Source organism: Branchiostoma belcheri, unplaced genomic scaffold (genome assembly GCF_001625305.1).
Source record: "Branchiostoma belcheri isolate BF01 breed outbred unplaced genomic scaffold, Haploidv18h27 scaffold52, whole genome shotgun sequence".
In the NCBI taxonomy this organism is placed as follows: domain Eukaryota; kingdom Metazoa; phylum Chordata; class Leptocardii; order Amphioxiformes; family Branchiostomatidae; genus Branchiostoma; species Branchiostoma belcheri.
Window position 1 is genome coordinate 1,440,818 of NW_017804154.1, and position 21,744 is coordinate 1,462,561.

At 42.5% G+C, this 21,744-nt stretch overlaps 3 protein-coding genes and 1 pseudogene across 6 annotated transcripts in view; 3 read left to right on the forward strand and 1 right to left on the reverse strand.

The window, feature by feature from the left end:
* The first annotated feature begins 822 nt into the window (after nucleotides 1–822).
* LOC109480669 lies at nucleotides 823–2,140 on the forward strand (annotated as a pseudogene).
* A 117-nt stretch (nucleotides 2,141–2,257) lies between these two features.
* On the reverse strand, nucleotides 2,258–6,925 carry LOC109480689. 2 transcript variants are annotated; one of them, XM_019782920.1, is made up of 6 exons: nucleotides 6,879–6,925; nucleotides 5,867–6,395; nucleotides 5,451–5,596; nucleotides 4,871–5,080; nucleotides 4,245–4,418; nucleotides 2,258–3,658 (listed from the first exon to the last, which is right to left on the reverse strand). In XM_019782920.1, exons 2-6 carry the CDS (start codon nucleotides 6,216–6,218, stop codon nucleotides 3,440–3,442), a joined length of 1,101 nt encoding a protein of 366 aa, XP_019638479.1. In that variant the 5' UTR covers nucleotides 6,219–6,395; nucleotides 6,879–6,925; the 3' UTR covers nucleotides 2,258–3,439. The 2 variants fall into 2 exon arrangements, with proteins under 2 accessions (XP_019638479.1, XP_019638480.1); XM_019782921.1 differs by having other exon boundaries at nucleotides 5,867–6,392; nucleotides 6,879–6,918.
* Nucleotides 6,926–7,605: 680 nt separating this feature from the next.
* LOC109480793 (nicalin-like) lies at nucleotides 7,606–17,618 on the forward strand. 2 transcript variants are annotated; one of them, XM_019783106.1, is made up of 16 exons: nucleotides 7,606–7,914; nucleotides 8,723–8,913; nucleotides 9,240–9,384; nucleotides 9,777–9,871; nucleotides 10,170–10,253; nucleotides 10,364–10,467; nucleotides 10,716–10,804; nucleotides 11,145–11,281; nucleotides 11,664–11,842; nucleotides 12,290–12,377; nucleotides 12,825–12,863; nucleotides 13,276–13,439; nucleotides 14,463–14,516; nucleotides 16,002–16,080; nucleotides 16,361–16,437; nucleotides 16,481–17,618. In XM_019783106.1, exons 1-15 carry the CDS (start codon nucleotides 7,743–7,745, stop codon nucleotides 16,427–16,429), a joined length of 1,689 nt encoding a protein of 562 aa, XP_019638665.1. In that variant the 5' UTR covers nucleotides 7,606–7,742; the 3' UTR covers nucleotides 16,430–16,437; nucleotides 16,481–17,618. The 2 variants fall into 2 exon arrangements, with proteins under 2 accessions (XP_019638665.1, XP_019638664.1); XM_019783105.1 differs by having other exon boundaries at nucleotides 7,608–7,914; nucleotides 16,361–17,618.
* Nucleotides 17,619–18,371: 753 nt separating this feature from the next.
* The window catches only part of LOC109480800, a 12,373-nt gene continuing 9,000 nt past the window's right edge, over nucleotides 18,372–21,744 (forward strand). Inside the window, exons 1-3 of one of the 2 annotated variants that reach the window (XM_019783113.1) lie at nucleotides 18,372–18,458; nucleotides 18,775–19,058; nucleotides 20,615–20,798. In XM_019783113.1, the coding sequence (XP_019638672.1) occupies nucleotides 18,915–19,058; nucleotides 20,615–20,798 (328 nt within the window). In that variant the 5' untranslated portion in view covers nucleotides 18,372–18,458; nucleotides 18,775–18,914. Of the gene's footprint in view, nucleotides 19,059–20,614; nucleotides 20,799–21,744 lie in introns of both variants that reach the window. The other variant, XM_019783112.1, reaches the window with a different exon arrangement.

Here is a 21,744-nt window from a genome sequence, read left to right on the forward strand (position 1 = left end):
TATCTGTTGAAGTTCCGTCTGCCATAGGTTACATACATTACATGTATGTAAGTAGTATAATGTAAAACACTGTAATTATAGAATTTCCTCATTAATTATGCAAATAAAGTCCTCATTTGCATAATTTGCATTTATTTGTGTACATCTCTCTCTCAGCTACCTACACACCAAAAATAATGAAAATATGTTGTTCCTGTCTGGACTTATTGGCTTTTAAACATTTCGCCAGAAAGAGCCCTGCAGTTCCAGACAAGCCGCTAGGGGGCCCAAACTCATGTGACTTCTTCCCAAGCACGAGAGCTACCTTCCATCAAAATTTCATGACCCCAGCATGTCCAGATCGCGAGATATCAAAACCGGAAGTTGCGCTGCAGTACCAAGGGAAGCCACTAGGGGGACCAAAATCTAATCATTTCTAGTTTTCGTCACACCCTACCAACACACCAAGTATGAAACCAATCCATCCAGGCGTTCTTGAGTTATCTTGTTGACCAACAGACAGACAGACAGACAGACGGACAGATAAACGCAACTGAAAATATAACCTCCATGACACATTTCATGGAGGTAATAATATCGTCAAGCAGGGATGTTATGGCAACGTTAGCGGTAGCTAGGGGCGGCGAAACTACGGTAACGCTGACGTCACGACCAATCACCTGTATAAGTCAGTGCTTAACCAGTTTGTAGGTAGTACTAGGCGCGGCCGACAGATTATCGGAGGTAACATATAGTCATCTAGTTCTATACGAAAACGGTAGAAAGCCCCAAATCAGCGTTTTTGCCATAATCGACGTATTTGTCTTCAGTGAACAACGCAAAATGAACGACAGCACGGCGAATCTCACTGGAGGAAACTCCACGGCGTACGAGGCTTTCTGGCCGTGTTTCTCCTCCTACATGAAAAATAAGGTGGAGTACGACCTGGCTGTAGCCGCGTGCTCTCATCCTCCCCAGTCCGTATGTGGACGAGAACAAGAAAGTCGGGATCGTCTCAGCAACTGTCGGGACAGTCGCTCTCCTCATGAACGTCGTGGTCCTGTCCGGAGGGCTGAAAAACCATCACCTGTCCAAACCCATGTTCCTGTTCGTGGCCAACCTGGCTACGGCGGACTGCGTGGCGGGTTTGTTCTCGTTCTTCTTCTGCGCCCATGTCCAACTGGAACTGTATCGACCATGGACAATGGTTGGCTTGTACTGTACCTTCTTTTTAGTATTGGCCTTATCAGCAGTTGGCGTGGTCCTCCTGTCCATGGACCGTTATCTGGCCATCCTCCACCCGATATTCTACCAGACCCGCATGTCTGGGCGACACGTTGCCGTGAGTTTGGGGATCGCGTGGCCAGCCTGTGTGTTCGTATGTCTGTCTCCTCTCATGGGCTGGAACTGCCATAATATGAACACAGAGTCCTGCATAAATCACCTGCCCGTAAGTTACCTGATTCTTTTCAACGTCATTTTGCTGATGGCCGTGGTGGTAGTGGTCTTCGTCAACGCAAGAATCTTCTTCGAACTGAAGCAGCGCTTCTCCAGAACCAAGCCCCCCGGAAACCCGCAAGACAACCTGCCCGCAGCACGCCGTAGGGAACAGCGAGTCGCGGCCAGACAATACCAGCAACTCAAAAACAGTTTGAAGATGCAGGTGACCGTTATTATCATTGCAGCAGTGTTCGTCGTCTTCTGGCTGCCGATTTGCGTCGGGGGTGTGCGGCAGTTAATGTGCTTTGCGAGACAAGACTGTGAGGTAAAATCAAAGCCAAACTGGGGGTTGCTGATCGCACTCTGCAATTCGGTGGTCAACCCGGTCATATACGCGCTCAGGATCAAGAAGATTCGGGAAGCCGTGCATCGTAAGGCGCGACGACTCGCTAGCACGGTTCGGGAAAAGGTGGGGTGGTCATCGAATCAAGTGGTCAACATTAAGATTGTGGGAGATGCGCGAGTAGTGAACGCTGTTGCTGGACCAAGTATAGACAATCGGACTGACCAGCCGACTAAATGGGCAGCCAGCCGAAGACTTGCAGAGAACCCCAGGAACGAACTGAACTCAAGCCGTCTGAATGTGCCTTTCGTAACATCGCCAGGGTCAGTGAAGATGTCTCCTGTTGAAACCCCAAGCAGCGGAGAAGACGCCGAGTGAGCCGTTGAAGGTGTGTCATGTCTTAAAAATTTATGTGGACAGAAGCACTGGGAGATAACATTAGATAGCTTTATTGATCCACAGTTTGCTTCTTTAGAAACCTTTCTTCTTGGCCTGTACATGTTGAGGACTTATTCATTCATATGAGTTTCGAAAAAATATTATATTCTGTTCGATAGCTTTGGATAAATTACTTAATGATTTATTAACGTCTACTTCATCATACAGTGATTCTTGAAAGTTGTATGTGTCATTTTGATTCCCTTTGCTTTAATTTAGGCGTGTAGTTGTTTTATAGATCGACCTGTCTAAATCATACAGTTCTTCAGAATGCTGTACGTTCCCTGGTGACATTCTTGAAATATACCAATTCATCATTTGATACATCATGGGGAAATCTTTGATAGGGGAACAGATAACACGGACTATAAGAGATGGACTACTAAAGCTTTTACCTTTAGACATTGTTTGTTTCCACAAACTAATTTGTTCCATACGTGTCTGTGAATCGATTTCATTAAATGTACGTCTACCTAAATGGCACGTGTGCGTACGTGTACACCCTGTTTGGACATTCAATGTGTGCAGTTTTCATGGTGTATAGATCTGTAACGTTAGACATACCGTGCGGTAAACTGTAATTAAAAAGGATTGGTAGTTGCTATGAGGAATTCTTTTATGGCTTGACATTTCATTACTGTGTATCAAAAGCATATCTCTAATAATGGTTGTCATGGAGGGGGATGAAACAGTGGCCACTGACGTAGGGAACACAAGTTGACTCTAACCTTAACCAGTTGGTAGACAGATTTTTCCTGAATATGTGAGGTCGTTGAACTTATCTGCTTCCGGTTTTTCTTGACACTGCCGCGCACAGCTGTCAAAGAGCATGGCTCGCCCTGCGTTAATGATGTGGAGGAGGTATGCATACGTAGTCTTTATGAAAGGACTGGCTGATGCAATATGACTTGGAGAATATGTTCATCACGTACTGTCTGAGGCCTGCACCATTTTCATGGAGGTAATGGTTATAATCCAGCAGAGGGATACACTCTTAAACCTTAAAATTTGGTTATATGGCCAGTAGTACTAGTTTATCAGTAAGATCATCTGTAGTAATACACATGCAATTTTTCTGGTCACTCACAAAGACATTGTAGCTAGTAAAGTCTGAATGAGTTAACAATGAGCCGCCTTTTTGCTATGTATCCAGTCCACGAATCTACTAGTACACGTAATATATATGGCAACCTCGCAAACAAAACTAAAAACAGACATGCAACGACCGTCTCAATACTATTACAATGGATCTCCGACAACTCGCACAGTTTCTTCCCAGCATCCATCGGGAACTGTTACCCAGCGCCTGCCCATGAGGCGGCTCACTCGGTGTTCCAGGTCGTCCATGGACGTGATTTCGGTTGTCCGGATCATGTTCAAGATGGCTGCTGGGAAACCGGGAACTTCAGAGATGTCTGGGTCATTTCTGAAGACAACCGCACCCCTTCGTATGTAGAGCTGTTAAAACAATCCTGGCAATGAACACGTGGGGAAAACATATAGAATGGTAGCGACTTCGAATAGGTTGGGGCAAAGAAACATCCCAGCATCTATGTTCAAATTTAGTATAGCTTACATTGTTCAATTTTGAAGTTTCAGCACAAGGAAAATGCGACTCTCTGTACTTCCACCTGTGCTTTGGGGAGCAAGTCTGTACGTTATTACTGCAGGTTTACATTGATGCGCCTTCCGCGCCAGAATGTTTCTATACACACGGTGCTTTCAGATTTAAACTGTATATATACACAAAAGCAGCGTCTGCTAGCTTGGGTCAGGCAAAAGTCAGGGAACGGGAGCAAGTGAGACCTAGCCTCTACCAGGCTTCGGAAAGCGGCTGGAAAGAGTAGAAATTGGCCAAATAGAGAGATAACATGCCGAGGGAGTTGGTCTGCTGGAGAGAACAGTTTGCCGCTCCAGCTCGGGTGCTGCAAAATGTACTCTCTAGCGGACCAACTCCCTCGGCATGTTATCTCTCTATTTTGACCGATCTCTACTCTTTCCAGGCGCCTCCCGAAGCCTGTGGTAGAGGCCAAGTGGGACCGACCTTGTCCAAGTCGCGGTACATGTCTGCTATCGCCAGTAGAGTAGACACTAAGATGTCATCACCGTACAGCAGACAGCGCAGGCGCACACACGGCCGCACCGCACACAGCACACGCAGCATGTTTCTCTGTAGTCCCTCCAGCTTCGGGTTCTTCCTGCCACTTCCAGGACAAACCTGCCGGCAAAAATATAGCGTAGGAATTGTCAAGACAGAAGCGTTCTGTTTCCCATTACGTAGTTGAAAGAATGTTAACCTTAATCTCAATCTTTTGGCCTCCCATATATGTACTCTCACAGCGCTTTCCATTTGCTCTGTACCGAAATAAAGGTGGACGTATAACAGTTATATATAACTTACACAAGTTGTCCAAGTGTTCATGGTCACATAGCATCAAAAACAATCCCAAACGTGCTCAACGTTGTCAGGTTAGTCCACGTCAGACCATTTCGTTTTTACATGTATTACATTTTCATCTTATTTTTCTTGACCAAATCTTTGTGACTCTACGGATATAACCTTGCAGCACTCTGGAAAGTAACATTTGTTTTACTCGAACCATATTGATTCACTGTCGCCAACTTCGGCCTATGTGTGCGTAATGCTGTGAATACCGCATTAAATCTTACCAGCTGCTCCAGAGGAATCTGTTTCCTGTTGACCATGAACAGAACGTGCATAACCCCTATCCCACCCTCGCACGTCACAGAGTTCACCGCCACATCCGGGAACCAGAACGCGCCTGCGTCACGGGGGAACATCATGTGCCAATGTAACCCGTGGTGCGCATGTTTGAGATATCTCCAGGCGGTGGCCATCAGTTCGTCAATAACATCAACCTGAGGATTGAAAAATTATAGACTAGTCAATTTTATGAGGTCGATTGAGGAATGCTTTGTTCTCATTGCATCACAGTGATTTTAGTGGCTTTGCGCAAAGGTGACTACGGCTCGTTTCATTCATTGAAAACACTTCTCTGTCACTTCTGTGTTTCTCTGTCACCTATGTCAATGGTAGATATAGTGCAACCATACCACGTTTTATTAATGTCTAACGTTTTTTAAGTATTGGTACAATGCTTGTAAATGCCAATGACAAACATTTGAAACTAGAGACAGTTTAGATAGTTGAGAAAACAGTCGAATATTCCAAATGAAATCCCTTTCGTGAATTTTCCACCCCACTAACATTTTTCCTATATAATATCACCTCTACTGATATTTTCTCCAGCGAACATTTGTACAGGTCCCTCAGACCTTCCTCGTCCATGTTGTGGTAGCTGACAGCGAGGCGTCTCAGGTTTGGACACCCGGAGAAGCGCAGGGGGACCCGCTTGCAGGTGAATCGCCGCAGGTCTTAGAATTGATACAGGGAATTAAAGAAAATAGATTTGTAAACTAGTATGATACACACATGTATTGAAAAGTCAAGTAAGCTATGTGTCGAAAATACAGTCAAGCTTAAGGACACAAAGCCCACTTATTTGGTACGATAATTTTGGCACCTTAACTTAAGTTAGAAAATGTACCCTTGGATCAATTTATTAATGGCTTTTCTGGATTACTTTTCCATCTTCGTATTACAATCAGAGCTCAATAAATAGACCGACAAACGGCAGATTTTACCTATCGCTGTGATGTTTGCACATCGAAGTTCAAAACTTTCTCTCCGCGGCGCTGATTGGGCGTTCGGGTATGACTCTACCCACTCGGCCAGGCCGGGCATGCGCACTCTTCGCAAGGTGCTAATTCTTGCAATTGCGCGGAAGAACTTGTGGACAACAGCTGCCATGTAGTCATATCGTCTTCTCAAGGAAACGTCGAAGGCGATGCATACTTCTTCTATCGCAGGGCAGTTCTGAGCGCATAGCTGTAGTAGTTGTACCGCGACTGCTGGAGCTGTGCTCATTCTGACTGTCCTGACATGGTTGCCGTACATTTTCATGCACGCCTCGAAATAACTGTCATACTTCGCCATGCCAAATATGTCATGGGTGAAGTCAAATGTCGCCCAGAGCCCGGCTATCGCGGTGACTACGTTTCTCCATCGGAAACACACTGCGCATACCCTGAGTTTGTCTGCAGAGCCCAGGAAAGAACAGATGTGAAGGAGTAGAGGTTCGGGGATCAAATCCCATCCAACGTATCCGTCCTGCTGAGAAAAGTATTGGGTACAAGATATTAGTAAAAGTTGTGTTATTTTTGCTCCAATATGTTTGAGTTGGTCACAGAAATCCGCTCCAGTTTCCCAGTAAAGTTGAGATATACACTCCAAGCAGAGTTTGTGGGGGAATGATCGTTACCTTTTTATACATGGCTGTTTTTTTTTTTTTTTTGTCGCTACCCCCACCACCCGTCGGTGGCCGCGGACCTTCTCTGGCTACTGGATACTGCCTGGCCAATTTGATACTGTCTTGTTGCCACCGATAGGGATATCCTTGGATAAACAAGTCATTAAATTTGTCGAGCTGAGTTAGCACCCTGTCATGCAAACGGAAATGATCAACAACATGCCCACTGTTTTCAGTGTACAGGTGCACCGGGTCTGTACAGATGTCAAGAAAATTTTGTCAAATCGTCCCACGTCCCACGCGACGATGTACTATCCCTACTAATGCGCACGAATATTTCAACTAACCTTCCCTAACAGTCTTGGGCCAGAAGCGCAACTGGCGTCGTCTGCTGGCTGCGCCATCTTGAGTAGACGTGTGCTCTTTGGATGGCTTCCAAACAAGTGACCTATTTCATGAAGTTGTAGTTCCAAATAAATGACGCCCAGCGTTTATTAATTATTTGAGACTATGCATATTTGTATGGTTCTTTTGTATATTCAATCAATCTCACGACAGACATACGACTCACTCGAATGAATATACCTGAAACTTAAAAGCCTGCACCTGTTACCATCATCATGTGTTGGGTCTCAGCCGACGACGTGGCAGTGGGGACTTCTAGCTGTCAAAGTAATCATTGCAGGTCGACAGTTGTGAAGACGACAATTCTGCTGCGGCAAGGGTATCATATAGAATAAGAATATAAATCATCGACCTCCTCTCGTCTACCAGAATAGAGGTTGATAAGCTTTCTTAGTTTTCAAACTGCAGAATTGTGTGGAAGATTAATGAAAAGTTTCTTAAAGTCAAGCTCAAGCTTTCAAAAGATTTTAGAAGAACCATTTCAAAGGGCAGATTGTTTACTAGTTTGACAAGATAAAGAGCAAATTGATAAATCATACAATGCTGCGTAACGTTTAGAAACGTTTAATTCTGTCAATGTGTGAGACTTGCGGAAAAGCACACAGAGCTTTCAACGCCCCTTTTCCTTCTTTGGTTTGTTCCAAAATGTGTCCTTTATTTGACCCGTTCCCAGGATGCAACATCCAACAGCATGTGCGCATGCGTCCCTCCTATGTAGATCAACGTGCAGAGATTCCGCAGACAGAGAAACATGTCGATGAAGTCGCTGTAATTTCTCCTCTACTGGCGTCTTTTCTGTCAGCAAAATGTACGAGGAGGCCGGAGAAGTGTTCGACATTTTCCGGGGCGTGTTTCCCATCTCGTTCTTGTTGTTCGTGCCGGCTGTGCTGATCATCGTGTCGCCCGATCCGGTGGAGGCGGCGCACGAGTTCTCCGTCTACCGCATGCAGCAGTTCGACCTCCAGGGGACGAGCTATGGTAAAATCATTTCTTTATACAAAATTCTCTTTTGTTTTATGCCACTTTATTGATAGGAAACAACAGCAAAATGTACCTGTAGATTAAAGCCATCGTGTGTTTTTGTTAGAATTAGCTGCTTCTTCAAATTTTGTTAATGGAATTACTAATATTTTTTTGACCTACAAAAATTATATAGAACACGCAGATAACGTTACCCCCTGCCCATTTTCAACTTGAATAATTTGTGAGCATCGTTTTGGAGCATTTGGTTAGCAGTGTCATTCATGAATTATTCAAACTATCAACGTCTACAAAAAATGCGAAAATGAATTCACTTCAAAACAAAAACAGAGAATCAATTCATCATACCATATTCCAAATTATGTCCATGTACAGTGATATTTTACAGAAATTAGTTTCACTCATTGGTTGCGGTCTTTTTGCAGTGCTGTAGAAAAAAAAAGCATTCAACATGAATTTATTCATTGCCTAAGGCATATAATGAATTTTTTGTAGTAATCTGTGTAAATTTGTCTGATGAAGTATAAGCTATCAGTATCAAATAACAAAAACTGTCAGTGGTTGAGGTTTAAAAAAATTCTCATTCACATTCTATCTTATCTGTTTAAGTTGTAGAGAAGATGACATGGCCACAAGGTTAAATCATTTTTTTACTCCATTTTAGAACATGCAAAATAATCTCATGTAATGTATTTCATAAAAGTGCAGGTAAGAGGGTGGACTGTGTATCACAGAAATACATGCGTAAATTACTAATTTTGATTTGGGTTCACATTCAGTGTACTGTTACTCTGATGTTCTCCAGGATGCAGAAACGCCATTGTGAACATGGAGGCGCGGTCTCTTGGCGCCAGCATGCTGACACGGCGCTGCGTCGTCACGCGGCTAGCTGACCTGACTGTGGACAAGTTCAAGGACCTGGTTGACCAGTCAGCAGGGGCCGTCTTGGTGCTCCTGCCTAATGACTTGTCCACTGTCCCCAAGGAGAGTTTGGAGGTCGGTCATTGTTACCATTTTGCCTAAAGACTCTGATATTATAACCAATAAAAAATAATTTCGATTTTAACCTACTTGTTTGAACAAAAACCAGTACCTTAACTTTCTCCCTAACACCATAACCACATTGGCAGCCAAACACTGTACTAAAGATTAAATATGTTGTCTCAATCTGGTAGCTTATGTGAAGGAACATTTTTCTAACAACACCTTATTACCCCTTTTGTTTCTTATATGGCAGTCAATGCTTACACATCAAGTATTTATTACATGTCCAAGATAGTAATAGAAGAATGAAATCAGACATGAAGCAACTTTTTCTCCAGGAGTTTATAGAACTTGAACACGACCTGATGGACCAGGATGTCAACACTCCTGTGTACTTTGCTGTGGAAGACAACACCCTGACCAAGATCTATGCAGCGATCCAGGATGGATCCAACACTGACAAGGCCGCCACTGCCACTGAAGGTGGGATCACATTGATCATAAAATCTGGTACAGGTTTTAGAGGAAAGATAAATTTGCTTTGTTATTATTACTGAAGGAAAAGGTATTGTTTTTGCTCTGTTTCCTCTTCTTCTTCTCCAGCAAATAAGGTCAATGACATGAACCAGACGTCTGTCACCATGGTAACTAGTGTTGGGTTACGTAATATTGCAATTCTATAGCAGGAGGGATTTAGACTCCTGTCGGACCATATATATGAAGGTGTTTGAGTAAAAAATTAACAGAGCAGACCATATGCAAAGGCAAACATTTGCTTTGCAAATGTTACCTTTCAAGTTTCCTTGTTTTTTATGTTTAAATGTAATGCATGACTGTTTTGATGCTAGACTAATGAGGTTTACTGGTTCACACAGCTCTGCTGCATGCTGCCTCAGCCAACGGGTTCCAGATGGTCACTACAGCAACACAGGCCACGCCCATCAAGGATGCACAGATCACCAGCATCCAGGTATTCATATTGTCAGTCCTAACAGTAGGAAAAATATTAGGGTAAAGATATTTCTTCTGTGATGCTCTTCAAAAGATGTCGTGTATGAGTTGACAGATTCATTGTAAATGACAAATCCAAACCAAAGTGGATTATTTAGCTTCATGTACAAAAACTGTTTTAAGATGGGTCACTAACCTAACCTTGGGTAAGAAATACTCTGGGCTGATGTATATGGGCACCATGGAAAAGTATGGGTATTATCATCAACCTTTTTCTCTCACTGCTAATGACCATGTTATCTGTGCCTGTGTTTCAGGGGAAGCTGTCAGGGCTGGGAATAGAGGAACATCTGCCAACTGTGGCCATTGTGGCTCACTATGACACTTTTGGGATTGCCCCAGTAAGTTCATATCTATGTTTGATGTACAAAGTTTTGATATTGCTGTACTTGTTCACTCATAAGTGATTGTTGGAAAGGAAAGTCTAATTTTCCCCATTCTTTTCTTGCAGCACCTGTCCTACGGTGCAGACAGTAACGGCAGTGGAATGGTAGCACTGCTGGAACTGGCACGCCTCTTCTCCAAGCTGTACGACAACCCCAAGACACATCCAAAGTATCCTTAATAGTGTTCCTGACTGAAAGTTATGAGTACAAGAAAAATGGTTCATGATTTAGATCATGATTTTACCTTCATGTTGCTAAATTGTTTTGTTTATTTGCTACATAACTATGTTATAAGAATATGTACATATAAGAAGGTTAGAATTATCACAACATAAACAGGTTGGTTCTGTATCTGTAAGAAGAGTGATATAGTCCACTCCTGTCCAGTGGACAGTTAAATCCCTGACCGGTGTACAGATTTAACCTCCTGTTCCTGCTGTCTGGAGGAGGGAAGTTTAACTACCAGGGAACCAAACGGTGGATCGAGGATAACCTGGACCATACAGGTACACAACAAAACACTCTCAGGAAAACATTTCTGTCTGCTGTTCCGTCTTTTTTCAGCTTGTGACATTGGCTATACCGGTTAAACTGCAAATCATTATTGCACTTACCTATACTAGTTTGATATACCATAGGACTCTTTCCTGTGATTCAGTGCATCTTCTGTAGATGTTTGTTTATATACATTTATAACTATTGTCATGTTCATGAGTTCTGCTAACTTTTAGATAAAACTCAACATAACTCAGTATGATACATACTCATGTATGTTACTGACAAATTCACTTCAATAAAGATTGATTGGTTGATTGATTGATTGATGACTTGTGTATATCCCGTCAGATGGCAGCCTACTGTCGGAGGTGTCCTTTGTTCTGTGTCTGGACTCGGTTGGTTCGGGAGACAGCCTGTTCCTCCATGTGTCCAAACCTCCCAAGGAGGGCTCTGCACTACATTCTTTCTTGGAGGAGCTCAAGACTGTAAGTTAGAGTAGTAGTTCTCCTCTCCTGTGTATCTGAACATCATGTGGAGTAGTTTTCACTTCTCTTTCTGTATATCTGACATAACCACCTTTCAACATAACACACCAGCTTTGCAGGCACTGCAGCAGCTTGTTATATCACACTGAACGCCTGTCAAACCTAACCTTTACACAGCTAAGGTTATATGACTTACTTCATAATCTCATTACTGTAGAGGTTGCTGCCATGTATTGAATTCTTACCTGTTGTTGCTGAATCCTAGTCTGGTCATTGATCAGGTCAGAGGTCAGTGTTTGGAATGGAAGAAGAAGAAACAGAGCAAAAACAGTATGTTTTCCTTTGGTAAACATAATGACAACACTACCACAACCCTGTGCAGGTCCTGGAGGCCCAGTTTTCTGCTGTAAACTTCACCATGGTGCACAAGAAGATCAACCTGGCGGAGGACCTGCTGGCGTGGGAACACGAGCGCTTCAGTATCCGCCGCCTGCCTGCCGCCTCGCTGTCACACTTCCCCACACACAGGGCCATGGAGAGGCAGAGCATCACCGACCAGAAGTATGGCAGGCTGAACTCATAAATACACTTAGTTTTGTATTTGTTTTGTGTTTTTCCGGTTGAAAAGGAAAAGAGATTTTTGCTCTGTTTCAAAATTTGTTGTTGAAACAGTCCTGTAGTATAGTAGTAATACATTAGTACTACATATTTGCAGTGTCATGTATGATGTACCACATAGAGGTCACCATGAAAACTGGAAAAATAAAGCCACCGCAAAAGCTTCAAGATTTACAGCATTGAAAGTGTCTTAAAATATAACTTTTTTATCAAATCATCATTCATAAGGATATATGAAGGGTAAAGGCAGTATTATTGAGAGGGATGGTTGCCAGTGTCCAAAAACTTTGAGTCTGTATCAGCTTTAAAGGGGCAAGCATGAATATCAGTGTACAAGACAGGAATCGTTACAAGGAGGTAGCTTTTGAAGATGTGATCTTGTTCATTCAGGTTCCAGGTGGACACGGGTGTTCTGACCAGGAACATTAGGGTGCTGGCCGAGGCACTGGCCAGACACATCTACAACCTCACTGCCAAGGTCAGCAGCTGCAGATATCTACCATTCTGTAGGCAGAATTGTGTACTTGTGAAAAAATATCTTTTACTGGTTTACCATATGCTTTTGTTTTTAATACTACTATATCTGCTTTAGAAGTTATTCACATGTCCATTTTCAAATGTGCAGATAAAATGTAAGACAGTACATGTATTAGATTGATGTATGGTATGTACCTAGCCTGAGTGTCAGCCTTGTTAGCTTTCATCCGCTCCCCAAGATCTGCTCCCCGCTCCATGTTGGCAGGGAGCAGATCTTGGGGAGCGGACAAAAGCTAACAAGGCTGACACTCAGGCTAGTGTGTACCAGGTTTGATACACTGCAGTTTATCTTTTGGTCACAAGGTGTCTCTTCTATCTCCAACCATTATATTGGTTTCACCATCTTGTACACACAACAAGTTGAATGACAATTCTTTATACTCTCTAGGGGCATGATGGCTCAATGGAGATCTTCCAGGATGGATTGGTAAGAATTTTTAAAAAGCTTTTTGAGTTTTTCAAATAGATACCATGCATTTTCTACAAAACAAACACATAAACTGCTGTACTGTTGGAACATGACATACTTTCCAATGGATTGTCTTTGTCCTAAAACCTTAAGCACCTGGTTTTTAGATTGCCATGGTAGTGTTAACCAGCCACATGGTTTTAATCTGGTGTATGGGTAGTTAATACTAGCTATACATCTACAGATACAGATAGTCCTGTATGGCCTTCATTACCTTGAAAACATCCAGAAGTGTTTTGACTTTTATATATAGTCTATATACTTTCATTCAGTGACAACAGACTTACAACAATGTACTCGTACAGTAGTGTATTCCCTGGAGTATAGTTCAGCTAACAACAGAGAAAATTTCCCTTCCCTTGTGTGACAGAACCTCCATCCGAAGTCGATCGAGGCGTGGTTGAACCTGGTGACGTCACAGCCCCGGGCGGCCCAGCTGATCGGGAAGGACCACACCCTGCTCAGCACCATGGAGCAGGCCATGAACGGCTACCTCAAGGACGTGCGCAGGCTCACCTTCAAACCTGACAAACGGTAGGGAAGGGAGAGGGGTGCCTCTACAGGTACACCCTGGTCCAGCTAAGGCCCTGGTCACATAATGACTCACATTTGTTGTACAATCATTGTACGATCAAGTCCAAACTGAAGTTGCAGATATTTCATACAAAATTCAGCTGTCTTGTCTCAGAAAAGGTCTTGTTGTTGGTTAACGTTATAGTTCTGTAACAGCCACCTTGAAAACTCTACAACATCAAAATCTTTGAATGAATTTCTCTGCCTTGTCCATAGGGAATTGTAACTAATCACCATCTAAAACACAGGATATACAAAAGTAGGATATACTCTGCCCACCTGATCATTGTTTTGAATGATATAGATTCAAACTTTCAAAGTTTTTTTCTACAAATGAATTTATTTTCATCTAGGTGTGCTATACTGTACTGTTTGGGCGTAGTGTTACTGAGAAATCATTTGCATAACCTACATGCAACTGTAATTAGGTGGCGTAGTTATTACTGGGCAGCAAATAACATGTTTTTTCAGTTGCTATGGAGTGACAATAGGCCATTCCAACTCATTTAATCCAATTAAGAAATTAGCCTAATTTGGCTAATTATAGTGGACACGGTATCAGTGGACCTTGACATCTAAGAAAGATGTCCTGTATGTCCTCCTTTATAACAGACATGTAAGAATTGTTATTAAAGTCTAATAAAGGATATCTTAACTTTTTATGTAAAAGCTGAATAAGATTATTATGAAAATGAGGGGGGTAAATAAAATCCAGACAACATTTTTTTCACAAAGGTGTCTTTGATGGCCTGGAGATGAACATGTGTATTCCTGTTGATTTGTCATCTGTTGTTGACTACTGTAAATGCATTTTTGTTCGTCAGGGATTTAACTTCGCGGTTTTCGCGAAGAGCCTTGCTTCGTGAAGTCATGTCCCTCGCGAACTGTTTACTGTATCGCTACACTCCCGTCTTCCAGGTTTCCATGTAACGTTACGTTATATGTATGTAAATGTAGAAACTAACATGTTGTTGTTGTTTACAGAGACCCAGAGTTTGTCTTCTACTCTGCAATGCAGACTACTATGAATGCTTACAAGTAGGTATACATAAGAACGTCTTCAGAACTGGAAACTTTTGGACAGTTACTGAGTTAGTCAAACCTTGCCCCAGCAAATCACCTTTAACATTTACATGTCTGGAATAAAGTCCTGACAAAATTAGCCCAACCAAAGGAAAGCATTTTATGATACATGAATTTAACTAGAAGCCCTGCATACAAAAATTTAAGTCTCTAGAATGTGCAGGCTCAACCATCTTGAATGCAACTGTTTCATACCCTCCAAGTGCTTTGAAAGTAGAAATGCATTGATTCAATGATAGAAAGCACTATGAATTATCCAGTATACAACTTGGGGCTTTGTAGAAAGTCATGGGAAAATTAAATCAGAGTTTGAAGTTGCTGAAGGAACCTTTCAGGGTTATTTAGTTGTTACTAGCACTTCCAAGAAGCTTAACACCTTCAGGCAAAATGTCATAACAACTTATCGTCTATTGTGACAGTGATTAGCCCCTCCCTATGTAAATTGAAGAAAATTACAGAGGTTGTCTTCTTCCTGCCTAATGTAATGTTTCATTCCCTATGCTAATAGCTACCTTGAAGTAGATGATTAATCTACCCTTATGTCATTGGCTGGTGAAACAACAAGTGAAAAGAGGAGCTCAAAATAACAGCATTTAAAGGAGATGATCACAGATTCCTACAAGAAAGGGAGGTGTCAGAGAACACAGTAGATAAAACAAACATGGTGCAGGGCAAGACTAAGTCCATTCTAAATAAGACCAATCTTGCAATGCCCCTCCTAGTCATGTTAAATATTGGTAGGAAAATTTGTCTTGCTCTCAAATGTTATAAAAAATGTTCATGAGCTGATTCTACAAAACTTTTAAAAAAGAGACCACATACTGTGTAAGTGGTTGGAAAATAATTTCCAATCTCCCAGCTGATATCTGTCATTGTCAGTCCAAAGACTGTGATCATTACAGCAATTTAACCTGTATGCTAATGAAGTGATTAATGGCCTGCCCTTTGTTCTATGATAAGACTGATGTTTCCGCCTGGCCCCATTATGCAGACAGGTGCTTCAGACAGTGTAGTATGCTGATGGGGTAACCCTGCAGCTTGTACTGCACAGTGTCATCACTGACAAGACTTGAACTGTTGTCTGATGGAGAGTCTAGTCATGGAGGACAGTAGAAAAAAATATAGATCATGTTGTACCATATTCAATTGTCTCATACTAAGAACAGTCATATTTATTTTCTTGTGGAGAAACATCTAAACCTGCTCCCTACAGGCATTAGAACCACATGTACCCCGGTAGTTTGTTTTACATGTACATACATGTAGTTTTGGGAGAAGTTGACATTATGTATTGTGTGTAAAATGTATTTATCAGTTGTATTTTGCTATGAACTACTCCTGACATCTCTTGTCAGAAGAACTCCTTCTTATCTTGTTATATATATGGATGTCATGTGCTTTTTAAGTATTCTGACCACTACGTGTATCTTCTGTGTCTAGTGTGAAGCCAGCTGTGTTTGACCTGTTCCTGGCAGTGGGGATTGCTGTGTACCTGGGTCTGGTGTACGTGGCCATCATTGTAAGTACATGGACCTGTTCTCTAGATCTAGATGGAAGTTGGGTATTTAGATCTTTAGGCCCAAATGTTGAGAATGGTGTAGATGAAGGTTATCCTGTACATCCACTGGTTTTATTTTTCAGTACGTGGGAAAGAAAGTTTTCATGGTGTTTGAAATTTGGGGTTGAAACAGTTCTGTAGTACAGTAGAAATACCACATATTCACGTCATGGTTTTGTGGTTAGAGGTTCAATTAACCATTGTTCCCCTCCACTGACACTTACTCCTGCCTGTTCCACAGAACTTCCACTTCTTGTACAACTTTGTCACAAGCATCAACACCATCAAGGTCAAAGTCAAGCACCAGTGAAGGGGTCACGACACCAGAAGCAAGTGTACATGTAGACCAGGAAATGGACAAAAAGCTGCTGTGTCCTAGATGCATGTTTTAGGCCACAATGTATGTAATGTTACATGTATATCTGTGACACACCAAAGGGCCAGAATGTACCATATATATGCATGTTCTTGATTACCAAATGTTTCAGAAATTAGCAATGCAGTATTTGATTTTTCAGGGAGAACTGATAACAGTTTAACTGTTACTTGTGTGTTTGAGGAAGGGTTGAGAGAGGTTTAGTATGCATGGATGTAGATGATGCTAGTGAGGTTATTGGAAGTAGTAGTGCATGAGATATGTCATTCCCAATAGGGTTACAGGCAATGTGATAACTTGATATGAATGGCCCAAGGTATATGCCAGCTTTATTCACACTGGCCATGGTTAAGGCCCAGTGTGCAGACCCCTCACACATAGTTGCTATCAACCACATTGTAAGTTTGATGGCTGTTTGACCCCTTTCTAGCATGGCCTTACCTGTAATAAGTGTACCATAAATTTGACTGAAATGTGATAGAAGATTGGAACTGCTTATCTGATTTATAGAAATTTCCTTCCAGGGTGGGGCATTTTTTAGCACAAGTTCAAAAACACACTTGATATTAGTTCAGAGGTTCACATGTCAGTTACTGCTTGGTAAGGATGACTGTGATGTTTTGTGCAATTTTTTGCTGGCTGTACAAGGGACAAAATAATGTCGCAAATGCTCCAGACATCTTAGACTCTAGACTTTATGAAGTTATGTCAGGCTTGCTTGCCTCTATGATGGTAGGATACCTCCAGCCTGGTATCTTCCTTTTCACTCCAACAGTTGCTCCCTTCAAAATGGAAGTGACCATTGGAGCAAATTGGAGATACAACTTCATAAGGAATGTATACCAGGCTAGCACAACTCTTGTGTATGTAAAAGGAAGCTTTTGGTGCCAGGTACTAATACTAATAGCACTATGTGTAAATTCCATGGAATGAATTGAATGCGAAAACCCCAGTTTATGTAAAGCAGGGAAATAAGCCGTTAGTCAAGTAGAGACTGGTAGCCTGTATTAGAATGCATGTCATGAATTTGTCAAAACAGCAATGACTCTGGTGCATGCTGTGCTGAAGTTGAATATGTTTTTGTACAGTTGAAGAAGTAACAATAAAAATAAGAATGAAACTGGTCTGAGGTTGTAAGCTGTTATTTTGAAGTTAGTAGAACTATGCCTAAGACTTATAGATTCTGTACTGAGTAGGACTGGTGTATGTTGTTAGTTACATCCCACATGTACAAACACACAAAACAATCTACCTGCTGACAGCCTTTGAGAAGTAGCCATTATGCGGTGGAAGTTATAGGCCAAACCCAATTCTCACTACAATACAGCTGTCGTAAATTCTGAACGTGCAGAGTCAAGGTGAAGTTTCCATTTACACACTTTTGACTTATTGACAAATTTATTGGTACAGCTATAATAAAACGTCCTCGTGCAAGGTATTGTTAAAACATAGCTGAACCATACAGCAACTGGTCGACTTTTGTGTGTTTATTTTCGTCTACAAACAGACATATGTATAATATGTATTATCAATAGTACAGCAGTCTTTTTTGCTACAAGTAAGGCATTCAGGTTATTTGGGCCGGAACGTGTTTGCTTCTCATTACAAGTATGTATGACTATCAGTCTGATAAAAAGGACTTGGATTGTTGATTAATTTTCTCAAGAGCCTTTCAGAGTGACCTGGCGGGCAGGTTGTCGCCGAATAGAATGCTGAACAATTCTTTAGAGAACAAAAGTGGTCAATCTTTAACTCCGCAGGGCGTTTTTTCATCGCCTGGAGCCAAGTGACGCAAACACCATGGTAACCACGATAGCGTTTATGGCAACAGCCCTCGGCGACCTTTTCCAAATCACGTATTTGCTCCATTTGTTTGGTCTATCCGCCCTTATTTGCTGGTTGTGATCGCATGAATTAATCCAGGCCGGAGGGGCTGTCAAATTGATTCTGAGAGGAACTGCAGGTATGTTGGCCGAGCCACTCTTAAAATGACACCTTTCAATTACCAGTCGGAAAGTATGACGCATGAGTGAATGTAGTGAAAAGTTACTTGTGTCACTCTTGTTCATCTAAAGCCGCTGATTGGCGAGAGGTTTCATAGGTCATTCCGAGCGTTTTAAACCTGTTTGTGTAACTAATGTCGCGGCCAATGAGCGAGAATTCCTGCAAGAGTCCTCAATGGTTCGTAAATGACGACCGATTGATTGAGTCCTAAGCGTTGCCCTAGGTATTTTGTGTGTTTGTGTGGTTGAAGTGGGCCACGGTGTACCGAAGTACAGACGGACGAGCGTGCTGCGCCGGCCTGAAGTGTTGTACTCCAGCTGCGGTGGCACACTTTCCCGTGTCCATATCGAAGCACGAGAGTCCGTGTAGGGTTACGGTACGTCCCCCGGAACTGTCCCGGTAAGCCGATACCACCATGCCGCCACAGACGCAAGTCCCGGCCCACCTCAGGACACCCAAGACCAGCTACAGCGACGACTACAAGAAGCCGCGACCCATGAAGCAACCTAAACCGAGACCTTTCTCTCCCGGCCGACGGAATAACCCTCACCCCAGGACGGTAAGATTTCACGAGTCCCATTTTGGATATATGACGTGTGGGCGCACCTGTAGTTTGAAATATTCCGGGTCAACAGGTGGTTGCTACCTAAAGGCCACGGGAAATGGTTTTACACGTGTTTACCGTCATGCCGTGTGTAGAACCCACTCTGGCTAGATATGTTTGAATGACAAATTTTACAATCTATGTACTTTGTTTGGTTTCGTGAGCGCACATACCTTCATCGTCAAACTGGCAGTAAAACTTTATGACCAAAAGCTTACTCTTGAATTTGTAAAAAGTATACAACTCCGTCAAACCAAGGACCTCCTTGGTCAAACAATGTGACATCCGGTACGGGATATTTTATAGTGTGATAATTGCTTCCTATACATCTCGTTTATAGTTATATTTTGTTGCCAAAACAGAAGTCACTGTCACCCAATAACTACCCCGGCGGTCCTTCTACCGTGCTTTTCTAGGCTAATTGGTTCTGGTGCTTACGTGATACGTTGATGGCAATTAGCGTTAGAGCAACAGCAGCCACTCCGGTATTGTCGGATTGTTGGTGGTTCTCAGGTCGCTGTTCGGCCGTTCAATAGGTCTACATTATATATAATGGATGTTATCAAAAGCTTAAGTAGTTTCATTGTATCATCGCACGTAATTGATAGATACTTGTTAGATACCTGTGTAAATGAGACCGAATTGACTGTCATTTTAGAACTTGAATATCACCACTTCATTTATATGGCAGAAGTACATTATGCTGAGAAGACTGCTTTCGAAATGGTAAAACAAATTTATCTACATTTTATAGGGTATTTTCTACAAGTCAATCGTCATAAGCCGATATCGAAATGACGCTCAATGATCATATGATATCCCTAACGTGAGTTAGATACAAAATAGTTGCGACTCAAAAATACTTGTGATCCATAGTAAGTGAAGGGCTACACCCACCTCTTGACAATCGCCACTCCACTAATGAACAACTTTCAATGAAACAACAGTAGTTTTCGTCGAGCTAGCCATGAAGACCAATAGCAGAATTCAGACGTTTTAAGAATTCTTTCTGTGAAAGATTTTGCTGACATTGTTCCTCACAGACCCACACGCAGCGCCATGGCCGTTATAAATCAGGATATTAGGCTTGGGTCACTGGCCATTGAGAAGTACTCTATCAGTGTCATACGTCACACCCATGACCTTACGGGCTATCTTTATCCACTTTTTCTGTTCCCGACCTTGGAACCCCGGTGTTGAGTGTCGCCAAACCCATTCAGCTCCTGTTGTTCTTGTCTAGCTTTCCTTTTACTGCAGAGAAGTTTAGGCAACAACTTTCTGAACATACAGGACGAAATATCACAACAGGAGCAGTTTTCTTGCTTTACAAATTTGTTGTCGCTACGCACGACTATGTGTTCGTGTGGCGGTGTTCTATGTGGCTGTCGTTGGTCTATAGTAGCGACGTCGGTCGTTAGTTCCTAGTTTAGTGAGTTATTAGGACGCTAGGAACCATGCCGAAACGTGGTGGTATTGAGTTTGTAAGTATCCATGCTCCTCCTGGTTTTAAGGGATTTCTGGACACGCCGAATTCGGCCCGCTTCGCCACGGGGACGGCACTTCTCCAGGAGAGGGTACGGAAAGCCGTGCGGGACTACATGCGTCGGGCGTCCGTCGAACCACGGCCGGACAACCCGCAAGACATGACTGACGCAGACTTCCTCTCTGTTCAACAGAAGGAGCTCCAGCAAAGACGTAAGTACAATATACTTTCCTTAGCAACCGCCTAACAAAATATAACGATCACAGAAGACATTCAGTACATCAGTATGAAACTCCAATGTATAGCTATTATAACAGTTAGGGGGGCAGTGATGAAACATGCTTGAACTTGACAAAGTAATGTCGGAAATTTGAGTCGACTTGTAGCCTTTTTCAGATGATTTTACGGTTGGTTTGTCCTAAGAGTATACCGGGTGGCCCCACCATTGTGGAAAAAAAACCTCCTTGAACCCTCGTTTTAGTGAGATGTATTGTGTTCTGCCTTTGTTGGACATGGCGCTACACATTGTAGCAGAGTCAACACGGGGGAACCGGTGGCGTCTTGGTTACTAATCCACTTTGGAGGGCACGGCGATATTCAAATCCAATTAAACCACAATTTTTGGGAAGAAAACGTACGAAGCGACCTCGAAAAGTAAAAGTAAGAAGATTATGTGAAAGTTAATGAGGAGATATCACTGTTACTCGTTTGTGGTCGACCCTAGCAACCTCACGTGGAGACGGTAGCAACCGCACCTGAACGTGCGCCAAGGAAAACAGCCACGCTACCGAACACACAGGGCTTCCGACCTTGCTTCACACTCATGTTTTTTCCCGTGTCTTGTTACAAAAGGACAAAGATATCACTTTCCCCGCTACCTTACTTAAATTCAGTTTAGGTTCCAAATCTGTATTGTTATCAAGTAGCTAATGGCATAGGGCAATATCAAACAATTTTGGATCTCAATGTCGCGGTAACAAAAGAAATCACTTCGACTGGTTTTATAAGGAACGTTTGAGGCCGCGGTGGTTCATGTGGTATAATGTTGGTTAGTTGAGACCGGTACAAAGGCTCGCCACATTCTTACTATACAACAAGAAAAGCCATGTCAACACAGGCGGATTTGCGGGAAAACATTGGGAGTAAGACCCTAAACAT

What these genes read in the sequence shown, in the direction of transcription:
- LOC109480689 (XM_019782920.1), bottom strand. Translation starts at nt 6,218, where the DNA reads ATGGCGAAGTATGACAGTTATTTCGAGGCGTGCATGAAAATGTACGGC. An exon ending in TGCAAACATCACAGCGATAG is followed by an intron (nt 5,597 to 5,866) that starts GTAAAATCTGCC and finishes ATCAATTCTAAG; the next exon opens with ACCTGCGGCGATTCACCTGC. An exon ending in AGATTCCTCTGGAGCAGCTG is followed by an intron (nt 4,419 to 4,870) that starts GTAAGATTTAAT and finishes TTTTGCCGGCAG; the next exon opens with GTTTGTCCTGGAAGTGGCAG.
- LOC109480793 (XM_019783106.1), top strand. Translation starts at nt 7,743, where the DNA reads ATGTACGAGGAGGCCGGAGAAGTGTTCGACATTTTCCGGGGCGTGTTT. An exon ending in ACTACTATGAATGCTTACAA is followed by an intron (nt 14,517 to 16,001) that starts GTAGGTATACAT and finishes TTCTGTGTCTAG; the next exon opens with TGTGAAGCCAGCTGTGTTTG. An exon ending in TGGTGTACGTGGCCATCATT is followed by an intron (nt 16,081 to 16,360) that starts GTAAGTACATGG and finishes CCTGTTCCACAG; the next exon opens with AACTTCCACTTCTTGTACAA.